The sequence below is a fragment of the Helianthus annuus genome, chromosome 11, assembly GCF_002127325.2.
Source record: "Helianthus annuus cultivar XRQ/B chromosome 11, HanXRQr2.0-SUNRISE, whole genome shotgun sequence".
In the NCBI taxonomy this organism is placed as follows: Eukaryota; Viridiplantae; Streptophyta; class Magnoliopsida; order Asterales; family Asteraceae; genus Helianthus; species Helianthus annuus.
In genome coordinates this window covers 173,712,866-173,725,021 of record NC_035443.2, presented here as the reverse complement: position 1 = coordinate 173,725,021, position 12,156 = coordinate 173,712,866, and the positions used below count along the sequence as shown (strand labels likewise).

General features: G+C 39.2%; 1 protein-coding gene across 1 annotated transcript; it reads right to left on the bottom strand.

Annotated features, from left to right (window-relative positions):
* Positions 1 to 6,257: 6,257 nt before the first annotated feature.
* Positions 6,258 to 10,233, bottom strand: LOC118484152 (F-box protein At2g02240-like). The gene is made up of 4 exons (XM_035980099.1): positions 9,707 to 10,233; positions 9,198 to 9,314; positions 7,053 to 7,174; positions 6,258 to 6,808 (listed from the first exon to the last, which is right to left on the bottom strand). The coding sequence occupies exons 1-4, from the start codon at positions 10,085 to 10,087 to the stop codon at positions 6,412 to 6,414; spliced, it is 1,017 nt and encodes a 338-aa protein (XP_035835992.1). The 5' UTR covers positions 10,088 to 10,233; the 3' UTR covers positions 6,258 to 6,411.
* Positions 10,234 to 12,156: the final 1,923 nt, after the last annotated feature.

Genomic DNA, 12,156 nt, shown 5'->3' with positions numbered 1-12,156 from the left:
GTATCATGAAACACAAAGGCGAGTCCGTGCTCTTAGAATAAATCTACAAGTAGATTTAAGAGAACAAGTGAAGGAAATCCAGAAAACGGCAATCAAGGACGATGCCGAAGGAATGAAAGGTTACCTAAAAGAATTAGAACAAGGAAATGATGGAATTTGGAAATTCCACAAAAGCAGAATTTGGGTACCTAAACAAGGAAATTTAAGATCGAAAATCTTAGAAGAAGCACATAAATCTAGGTATACTGTACACCCATGAAACAATAAGATGTACCAAGATTTAAGAAAGAATTTCTGGTGGATAGGAATGAAAAAGGACATAGCTGAATATGTATCTAAGTGTTTAACTTGTTTACAAGTTAAAGCCGAACACCAGAAACCCTCAGGTCTGTTACAGCAGTTAGAAATGCCAGTATGGAAATGGGAACTCATAACAATGGACTTTGTTACTAAGTTACCCAAAACCAGAAAAGGTAATGATGCAATTTGGGTAATCGTGGACCGATTAACCAAATCAGCTCATTTTCTGCCAATAAAGGAAACCTTTAGCATGGAAAGATTAGCCAAGTTGTATGTGGATGAAATAGTATCCTTACATGGAGTCCCGCTCTCCATTGTATCGGATCGAGATAGTCGTTTCACTTCCCGATTTTGGACAAGTTTCCAAGAATCAATGGGAACCCGACTTAATTTAAGCACCGCATATCATCCACAGACAGACGGACAAAGTGAAAGGACGATCCAAACTCTGGAAGACATGCTTCGAGCATGTGTAATTGACTTTGGAGGTAATTGGGATAACCATTTACCATTAATTGAATTCTCCTATAACAATAGTTATCACAAAAGTATCGAAGCCGCTCCATTCGAAGCACTGTATGGACGCAAATGCAGAACACCCGTATGTTGGGCAGAAATAGGAGAAAGTCAATTATCAGGTCCAGAAATTGTGCAAGAAACTACAGACAAAATCACTCAAATCAAGGAAAGATTGAAAACAGCAAGAGATCGCCAGAAGAGCTATGCAGACAATCGTCGCAAACCACTTGAATTCCAAATAGGAGACAAAGTACTACTAAAAGTATTTCCTTGGAAAGGAGTTGTAAGATTCGGTAAGAAAGGAAAACTGAGTCCCCGATATGTTGGACCATTTCCAGTGATTCAACGAATCGGACCAGTTGCTTATCGCTTACAGCTACCAGAAGAACTAGCTGGAGTACATGATGTATTTCATGTATCCAATCTCAAGAAATGTTTATCAGATGAATCTCTGGTAGTACCTCTCAAAGACATAGAGGTCAATGAGAAGTTAAAGTTTATAGAGAAACCTTTACAAATAGAAGATAGGAAAATTAAGTTTCTCAAACACAAACAACTTGTACTAGTGAAAGTCAAATGGAATTCCAAGAGAGGACCAGAATACACGTGGGAACTGGAGTCAGAAATGAAGCGCAAATATCCTCATCTATTCCAGTGAATCTCGAGGACGAGATTTTTCCTAAGGTGGGGAGGATGTAACAACTCTCATTAAAATTAATAATTAGAATAATAATTAGTCAATAAGAATACCCTAATTGAGATACCCAAGTGATTTGGCACTCACCCTGAAATTTCCGGAATAATCGGAATAAGGATCAGGGCCCCTAAAACTCAGGGGCCCTAAACCCTGTTTGATATTTATCTTAAAATTCGCGTTGTAAATTACTGAATTTCGAATGTGAATGATTCACCAAAGCTAGGCTACTGAGAAGGCTAGTCTACAAGCCTAAACGCACCCCTTACGGACCGTAAGGGTTTTGGCTTACGGACCGTAAGCAAACCAGGTCCCTTACGGACCGTAAAGGTTAAGCCATACGGTCCGTATGCGAGTCGAAATTTGCACTATAAATAGCCGACCTTGGCAGTCGACTGAAGGTGTTCACGATTCGATCAAAATCATTCTATGCATCGAATTAGATCAATTTCACTACAATTAATCACACACTAGTATCGAGGTGCTGCCGCGGAGCAGGGTAATTACTCGATCGCTATTACGATTCATTTCCGGGATCAATATATCCAAGGAATGTCTAAGTGCCACCCACATTGGGTTATGCTTTGTCGTTTGTCGATAATTCGATAAATGAGTTGAAGCATTGTACTTTGTCGTTTGTCGATAATTCGATAAATGAGTTGAAGTACTATACTTTGTCGTTTGTCATTTTGATAAATGAGTTGAAGTATTGCACTTGGTCATTCATTGTGAGAATTTGATCTCGTAAAGTTATCGTAACTGCTGTATTGATCACTAACCCTGTTTTGTGTGCATTATTGTTAAAATTAGGTAAACAGGGCTAATAGCATATTCTGTCAATACTAAACCTGCAATGTGAGTTATTCTTCTTTTATAAACTCTTTTCTCACAGTTTGTGAGTTGTTAACTGTTTTACAATACTCCAAATTATTTTCAGAATTATAACTTACAGTGATTAAGTTTATGTGAATCACCAAATTACAGCCAGTATGTGGGGTATTGTGCACATTACTTGATAATCGTCACCATTGGGGCAGCCATTGGGTGATATGACCATAATCACAGACACCATTAGACGTATGGGCCAATGGGTCGAGTGGTAAAGTACTGTGGGTAGTTAGTTGATATCAGAAACATTGTAAAAGATCTTACCACTGTAAATTATAATAAATGCATCATTTTCCAGTAACTAGAATAATTCACTCAGTATTTCCGCGCTGACAAAATCTTTTTCAAACATGTTACAGGTGATCTGCTGTAATTCAGGAAAAATGCAGGGGAGGCATTCCAAGCTTAAGATAGTGGCTCAATATAAAATAAATAAAGATGTTTTGAAATAAGAATTTATCACTAAACTTATGTATTGTAAATTCTCGGGGTTTTATCCCGAACTGTGAAATAAAATAATCGGGAAAAGTTTTAACTTAGCCGATCCTGTAACTAAATTTTCCGCTGCTAAACTCACAATAAATAGAATACCGCAGAATTTCTGTCCCGCGGGTCCTGAAACGGGTCAAACCGGGTCAGGGGCCGTGACATTTTAGCCCCCCCCCCCCCCCCCGCCTCAACGCATGGGTGCTTAATTCTAGTGTTAAGTAAATATGATACGTTATAATATTATAACTACCATGCAATGTTTGAAGTGGGTGCGCATTAAATCTTCACTCACGCCTCCAATTTCCAAACATTCCTTGTTAAAACGCATGATGAAATCTTCCAACCCTTCATTCTCCCTTCGCCAGATGTCCATAACCTCGGATGTGTCGCGCTAATAACGCCTTTGTTGGTTGAAGTGTGTTACAAACTGCTCTTGGAAGTCGATCCAAGATTTGATTCTTCCAGAAGGGAGGTTGTCGAACCATGCGCGAACAGCTCCCATTAGAGTTTGGACAAAGAGATGGCACAACATTGGCAAGCGGCTGAATACTGAAGAAGCTTCTTCTTCTTACCAAGTGGGATCATCCTCGTCCGTGTTGTCCCATTGTTGATATTGCGCGGCCCAAGCCGGCTGTGCAACGGACGCCTGTGTTGCGCATTGGACGGATGATCGTAATAACTGCCTGTCTCCTCATGGGTATCGCGCGTGTCATGCACACTTGGTCTTGTATGAGTGGGAGGTCTCTCAAACTGTCTTGGCATGTTCTGCTGAGGAGTTACCTAGCGTGCCCCATGTGTTGGTGCAGGAGTTGCCACCAGAGATGGTTCCGCTTGTAATATTGCCTATTGTGCGCTTAACGATTGATAAACAACGTTCAAAGTAGCTTGCTTCTTGGCGTACCAGGAGGGTAGGGTTTCACCCTCTGGTAAACCTAGCTACGAGGAAATGTTCGAAGGTGCTGCCTTTAACGGACCAGCAGTGTTACTTGTTGGGGTAGCTGTTTGAATGATACAAGTGATACTCACGCGTGGTCCCCCAATGTTTGTTGCTTCGCCCTCGGTTAACTCGTTAATGGGATGGGGTTAAATGTGCGAGGTGTCCTCCCCCGTCCGCACTTGAGAGTGTGTACTGAAATCGAAATCTGGTATTCCCTGACTGGCCATTGATCAAGAGCACAGAAAAGCTCAGAAATAGAAGATGTAAGTGATTATAAAAATCGGTGGGCGCAGCACGGAACTAATTTTAGGTTATTAGTTTGGTTTATGTTTCGACCATAAAGGTTAATCTTCTTAATCCTTCCTGAGCTGGCGTCTTGATCTCCCTGCAAAACACTAAACACCCCGTTACGCTCGTTAAGAGAGGAATATGGAGGTTTCCCTCTTAACCACTCACCTGCGTGAGAATAAGTATATGCTTTGAGGGAATAAGTGAGTGTTTAATAGTGAAAGAGCAAAAAAAAGGGGAATAGAATTAACCTGTACATGAAGGTCCCTATTTATAGCCGGAGTAGTGTAGAAGGAGATGGGCTGATGGGCCTTGTGCCTGGAGTCGGCAATAAGGAATATCCTTCTTGTCCCCTTTGTCACGACCGTTAGTGTTTCTAGAAGGTTTATGGAGCTGGCGCACCTTGAGTGGAGCCACGTGTCCTGGTTGTCGTCCTTCTTGTCTCCCTGACATCTGCAGGTGAGTGGAGATCACGGGGCAGGTGTCGCCGCCCTCTGATTGGTGCCACGTAGGCGTCCTTGTGTACCTTCTTGTCTCCTGCACGATTGTTGATCGTGGAGCACGATAGGATGCAGCCTGTTGACGCTGATTGGCCCATATCTCTGCCACTCGTACCTTTCGTGTTATCCAGGATGAACCTGCGCTCCTGCCCTCGCGCGGCCTCTAGAGTACATCCATATAGCCGGCGCAAGGTCCAGCAATTAAGGGTTTTCACCCAGGATGCTAAGTGTAAGATCTGAGCTTTAACCTTGCTTGAGCCTCACGCGCGACCTAGGTTTTACCTATTTAGTCGGCGCGGGGTCTGTTGGTTTGTCAGATTGATGTAGTAGGAGTATGGTCTCCAGCGCGACCTGATTGGTCTGCGCAGGTTTTTGGGACCATACCCCTTCAAAGTCCAAACATTCTTCCAAATTCAAAAAATTCAATACAAATACGGAAGGTTCAAGCAAGAGAGGTTCGGGTTCGAAGAAAAGAGGTTCGGGTTCGAAGAAAAATCCCGTACGACCCAAGATTTGAGCGAATCTTAGCGAGCCAGCGCGCTTTAGGTTGCAAGACGAACCGACCAAGTCCCATATTTTCAAACCCAACAATTTCCACCCTTTCAAACCCAACAATATCCACCCTTACAATCACAACCGTATCAAAACCAACCGTTTATTCCACCGTTTCAACCCCAATCGTTTCCACCAATTTCAACCCTAATCATTTTGCACGTGCTTATCGCGAACCACAACAAAATCTTGATGACGATGAAGATGAGATGACGTTCAAGAAGAAGAAGAAGAAAAAGAAGACGAAGACGTTCAAGAAGTTGTCCCCTCATCCGTTCGGAGACATTGGAAGAGCGAGGAGGAGGTCGCCTTGGACAAGGCGTACTTGCACACCTCTAAAAACAAGAAATATTCCAACGAGCAAAGAAAGAAATGTTTTGGAGACGAGTCATGCTTCATTTTAGCAAACTTCCCGGTTCATAAACGGATGAATATATTAAATATATAATTTAATAAACATATAAAAAACTTATAAATACTTTTTGGCCCTTTGAAAATTTGGGCCTCGGGGCCCGGTATGGGTTGGCCGGCTCAAGAGCTGGCCCTGTCAACAATTAACAATTTAGGATTTGATAATTTAGTATGATTGGGCCAATCTTCGATTTAAAAAGGTCTTTGCTTGACAACCCACATGGCCTAAAAGGGCAATTGATTTTGGGCCAGATATTGGGTTTAACCAAAAAATTAAATCGGTTTTGGACTCAGATTTGCTTATCTTGATTTGAATTTTGGACTGCGCACACAAAACAGAGTAGTTACCGAAAGCCCGCTGGGGGATTGGCCTCTTCTTTGATCTTCATCTGTTGGTGAAGTGTTGTTGATTCAAACAACTAGTCGAAGTTTAAGATATACTTTACTGTCTTAATTGGATTGCATTGCACTGCAAATATTCTGTTGTTTATTTGCTATTGGGTTTTTGTTTTGAATAAAAAAAGAAAAATCGAGTTTAGGTTTTGGGTTAATTTGCTTTTCATCCAACAAAAATATCTACAAGACATCTCTCAGAAATTAAACTTGGGTAGCCCATAAATTACACTTGAACCTAACTTATCTGCTCTCTGTTATCCCTGTTTGTTACTTCTCCACTAGATAAATAAACCCAATATATATCAAACAGTAGCAAACATTAAAACCATGAAAGTAGCGAAGAAACAAGGTAGAGAAATGTAACTTACAAATTAAGCTAACAGATGAATATTAGGTACATAATAACATGATTAAAGTTCTTTTTATTTTGTAAAACATCATATGGGTCGAAATTCAACGCCATATACAATAAGACCAGACATGGTTCCTTCATAGCATCTCAATTTCAAACTCATGGGAACATGATCATTGTTACCTGAGTTGAATTCCCACATAATAACTTCCATCAATCCGTCTTCTCTACGCTTAGGAACCTTTTCGTTACCGTGTAAGTTTATTAATCTTGGAGATCTAAAATAAAGAAACATGAACTCTTTCTTTTTCCTATTAAGTACATCCCGTACCCTCACCGGACAATGCAAACCATGGCATTTTTGTGATAGCTTGAATACAAGATGACATGTATAATCTGTATCTGGCGACAAGTTTTGGATTTCGATCTTGCATCTGATTTGAAATACTTGGTGTGATATAAGCTCAGCCACCTCTAGAAATCTGCATTTGTGATAAATTCAATTGTATATGATTTAGTACAGTGTTATGTAAAAAAGGATGATGCCACGACTACACAACTGACTATTTGCAACAAAAAATATGGTGGTAGATTTAGCGCCTGACTTGCGGCTGAATCACAACAATCTCAAAATTAGTCATCCCATCCATACTGGCCGCAAGGTTATTTTGAACAATTTGCATGTGCGAGAATAAGAAAGTACAAAAGTTGGCTCAAAATTCAAACCTGGATTCAGGCTCAGCAAGAGATTTCCAATTGAAACACTTGACATCTGAAGACTCGTATAAAACCATCTTTGCTGGAAGCATGTGACAGTTCTTTTCGTTCGCTTTGCTTACCGAGAGTAACTGTTCATTAAAAGAGTTAACAAGTACATCAACAAGAGCCAGCCATTTCAGTGTGTTCTATCCATATCTATGTTGTCAAAAGCGCGCCGGGCAGCGCCTAGGGCGCGCAGGCGCAACGAGGCGAGGCGAGGCTATAGCGCCTGGTGGTAGATTAGGCGCAAATCTGGGCTTTTTTTATAAAAACTGTGCTCAGGCGAGCGCCCGGAACCAGGCGCAGCGAGAGAAAAACGTGGGCTTAATTCTGTCAGGCGCCCCTTTCTTTTTTTATGCTATTTTTAAAGCTTTTTCATAGCTGTAACTCATTGTTTCAACTCACTTAAAAAGTCAACCTTTTAACCATTGGATAAAGTTGTGTCTCCTTGTCCTTTTTAATCTAATCAGCCACCAGACCATACTCATCTTTTTTTAAAGAGTTAACTGCCATTTTCGTCCCTGTGGTTTGGTCACTTTGGCCATTTCAGTCCATTTTTCAAAAATGCGCCATTTTCCTCCCCGACGTTCTGGAAAGGTGCCATTTCAGTCCAAAAATCATAACCCAGTTAAGTCGGTTTGTAAATAAGGACTGATTGTGTAAATTTGTAACATAAAGGACCATTTAAGTAAAATGTATAAATATTAATATAATTATAAAATATAATATATATATATATAATGTATACACACAGACGAGAGAGGGAGAAAGTCGGAGAGAGAGAGAGACGTTGATGGTGGTGGTTCCGGCGGCGGCGACGGTGGTGATGATAACATATTTTATATATATATATATATATATATATATATATATATATATATAATGTATACACACAGACGAGAGAGGGAGAGAGTCGGAGAGAGAGAGAGATAACGACGAGAGAGAGAGAGAGAGAGAAGGAGGCGGGGGAGAGAACCGGCAACGGTGGGGGTTCCGTTTTTCCGGTGAGTTGCAGGTGGCGGCAGTGGTGATGAAGACCAAGATGATGTACTGTTCATCATCTTCCCCAAATGTTGGTCAACAGAAGTCAAACAGCCCGATTACCATATCTATACTGGATTATATTGCAATTAAGTTTACAGGAACATAGAATAGGCAAGAACATACTAAAATATCGAATAAAACGTGACCGGTATCGGTCGGAAGGGAGAAATCGGCTAAGTCCGGCAACGTTTTCCGGCGACTTATTTGCAGACGTGAACAGGAGCGATTTCGGATGTATTTGTGAGTTTTGTATGGTGTGTGATGTTCGTGGGTGTACCAGGAGACTTATAACACAACTTAATTGGATCGAATCGACAATTATCAGTGGATAAACCACTTCTAAGTTTTATAAAATAAAAATCGAATGGATGGGTGTCAGGCACGGGTATCGGACAAATAAAACGCGTGGGGAACTTGGTTCAGTCGAGGAGAATAAGCATGCAAACATGGTTATCGCCGGAAAAAACGGCATCACCACCGCCGCCGCCGGAACCACCGTCGCCGCCGCCGGAACCACCACCATCAACGTCTCTCTCTCTCCGACTTTCTCCCTCTCTCGTCTGTGTGTATACATTATATATATATATATTATATATATTTTATAAGTATATTAATATTTATACATTTTACTTAAATGGTCCTTTATGTTACAAATTTACACAATCAGTCCTTATTTACAAACTGACTTAACTGGGTTATGATTTTTGGACTGAAATGGCACCTGTCCAGAACGTCGGGGAGGAAAATGGCGCATTTTTGAAAAATGGACTGAAATGGCCAAAGTGACCAAACCATAGGGACGAAAATGGCAGTTAGCTCTTTTTTAAAATTCAAACACCAAAATTAAATGGCTTTTATAATAGTTTCTTTATTTTATATGTGGAATTGTGTTAATTTTCAAAGCATAATATATATTTTTTAATTTTTTTCCTCTATAGGCGTCTATCTTAAAAAAACCCTTGTTTTTTTTGCGCTTTACGCCTAGGATCCAGGCGAGGCGCATAGGCCTCGCCTGCGCCTTATGCCTTTGACAACATAGATCCATAAATAACTTTTTCAAAATCATACCTTTTCATCATCGTCTAGTCGGTTTATTTCGTCATAATCAACCGGTACTTGTTGCCCATAATCCAAGTTTGATTTCAGGACTTCTTGTACTCCTTCTAGCTTCTCATATAGTTCAGGCTGTGTAAAAAAAGATAAAATCATGCTATAAACTTGCTCACATCTTTATAATCACAGAGAATTAATTACATATAATTTTAATAATCCTAAGTTTCATCAGTTGGCCGATAATAATCCCAACTTTAAAATTTCCCTCCAATAATCCCAACTAGTAAAAGTTTGGCATCTTTTTCAAACATATAAGAATTTGGTCTCCTCAATAGCTTCAAGTACACCTAGAGACTCCTTAATTGATTTAAGTGCACCTATGTTAGAAAAGGATCAATGTCAGCCAAACTTTTACAAGTTGGGATTATTGGAGGGAATTTTTAAAGTTGGGATTATTCTCGACCAACCGGTGAAACTTAGGATTATTAAAATCCAATAACCCAAAAAGAAGAAAGAAATTGTACTTCCAAAGTTGTGTTATTGATCGGTTGAAAATGAATGCCTTCAACATAGATTTCACCAGTTCCACAATAGTATCTTGACAAGCTCTCAAGTAGAACCTCGAAATCAATATCTTTCTTGTGAGGTATGAATCTGCACAATTCTATCATCATCCACATGTCATCTCCGCATGTTGCAAAATATGCATGTAGGATTTCACCCCCCAGTTTGTACTTGAGGTTGACGTATTTTAGATTACTTGAAAATTTTCTTGGGTCACAAAATTTGAAGACAAGGTGAGCCCCATAAATCACATTTGGAGATAAAAACTGAGTTTTTATCTTGATTTGAATCTTTAGGTCTGAAATGTCCATCATCTTCACCACTCTTTGAAATCTGCACATGCAAGACTTGGTTGAAATTTTTGGCACCAGCTATTCTCTTGCCATATTCCTTCTGACTGTTTTTATTATTCTTTTATTTTATTTTTATAAATGTTTAGATAATATTAATATTACGTTTTTTATTTAACAAATAATAACTAAACATTTATTTATATTCATAAACTCTTTTGCTTGTTATTGTTTTGATATTTTTTTTTAAATATTAAATTAAATGCGACAGCTGCATCACACAAAAAAATAAATAAATAAATAAAGCCAACTTGTTTGGTCTTTGATGTAGTTTGTTAGTTATTTCTATACTAGTTATGTTTTGGGGCGTGTCCCGGACTTGACTTTCTTTCCCGTTTTTCTTTTGTATTATTTCATTATTTATTTTTTTATTTTCGAATAAAAGTTTGCCAGGTCCTATAGCCTTTTCCCAACTGGTATTTTAAGTTAATAGAGTAATTAATTAGTTTTAGCTTAGTAACGTGTGCTAGTAAGGCTGGATGGTGTGAGATAAAGGCATAAATCCTCTTATCACATCACATCAACACTACGTATGCGTCACATAAGCGATTAGTTTTACCGTTAACTAACACGGTGTGTGATAATGCTCCCTTTAAAGTCTCTTTTAACTATATAAAAAAAGATTAAAAAAACAAATCTGAGGATGATACAAGTGGGCCTCCTCCTTCTCTTCCTCTCACGCCCGCCATGGCTAAGGCCATGAATAGCGCCCCGCTTGACTGAGGCGGGGTGGTGTTGGGGAAGCCACCCAGATGAGGTGTCTGGAGCGTTGCCTCATGCCTCCACACCATCTGATCTAATAGAGAGAAAGGTATGCGTACCTTGAATTTGAAATAGATATCCGCTTATTATGTAATTTGTTGTTTTCATATGAAAACAATGTCGCTGACACTGTTTCACTTCTTTCTCCGTTACCATTTACTTTTACTGACAAGCACTGTTACACAACACAACACAACACAAAACAAAACAAAAGAAATGAAATGCAATCTTAGTTAATCATTCATCACGGATCGCTTCACTAAATGATCATCCTTGTTAAAAAGAAGTGAAAAAAATGATATAAGTGGGGCATGAGTATGCAGGGGCGGATTTACATTAAAAGAACGGGTTCCCAGGAACCCAGTCGGTTTGTAATTTTTAGTGAAAATCTATATAAAAAATACAGTAGGAACCCATAAATAAATTTTGGATGAACCCATAACCAAAAGCATCCAGTGGTAAGCTGGTTAAACACGGCTTTGTAAACCTTGCCGTCTCAAGTTCGACTCTTCCATCTCAATCTTTTTTGTTTTTTTCCTCTGTGAATTCATTTCTCCCATCAGTCTTTTTTTTAGGTTTTGCTCTTTAATTATAAAACCCATACATACTAAGGGATTAAACCTAAAAAACAAAGAGCGGCTTCATCAGATCAGCAGATAGCCTCCACCCTCTTCAGCCCCCTGACCCTCCAGCCAACAGCCGCCACTCATCGTCTTACCACCACCTCCGGTCACCTTTCCAATCCCGGATGCCGGTTCCACCACTCCTAATCTCTCTCAATCTCCCAGGTTTGTTGTGGTTAATCATGTTAATTTTCAGTTTGTTGTCTTATAGTATGCTTTAAACTATGCCCTTTTGAGGTAAATATTCGATTTCTTTCATTGGCTTTCTGTTGAATTTTGTATGTGAATGTGAATATGAATTTGTGAGTTTAGTTCTTTTAAAACTTAAATTTTAGGGCCATGGAATAATTATTGAAACGAAAGATACATTATTTTTGTTGATAATCTTAAATTTTTGCCCAGATAATGAAACCCTTTGATGTGTGTTTGGACAATCTTGAAAAAGTGTAGTTAATTTCTGCTATTCAGCAGCAAATATAGAAACAAGTTCATGTAGCTTTCTCAAATGGCAAGAGAAAATAAAAAATTAGTGGAAAATGTTCAAATCATTTTGTCATTTGATTGAAGTTAAAGTTAGTCTGGGAATATAGCTGAACTTTTCTAAAAATTTGTATGGTAGCATTAGTGCATAACTTCAAATTGGGTGTTAAGTTTTTTATATTACCGTTTGATATG

Bases quoted from the DNA above. Each gene is read 5' to 3' on its own strand.
- LOC118484152 (XM_035980099.1), bottom strand. From the start codon at position 10,087: ATGTGCAGATTTCAAAGAGTGGTGAAGATGATGGACATTTCAGACCTA. The intron at 9,315-9,706 runs GTACAATTTCTT...TTTTTTACACAG, and splicing joins TCAATAACACAACTTTGGAA to CCTGAACTATATGAGAAGCT. The intron at 7,175-9,197 runs GTATGATTTTGA...TTTAATGAACAG, and splicing joins GACTAGACGATGATGAAAAG to TTACTCTCGGTAAGCAAAGC.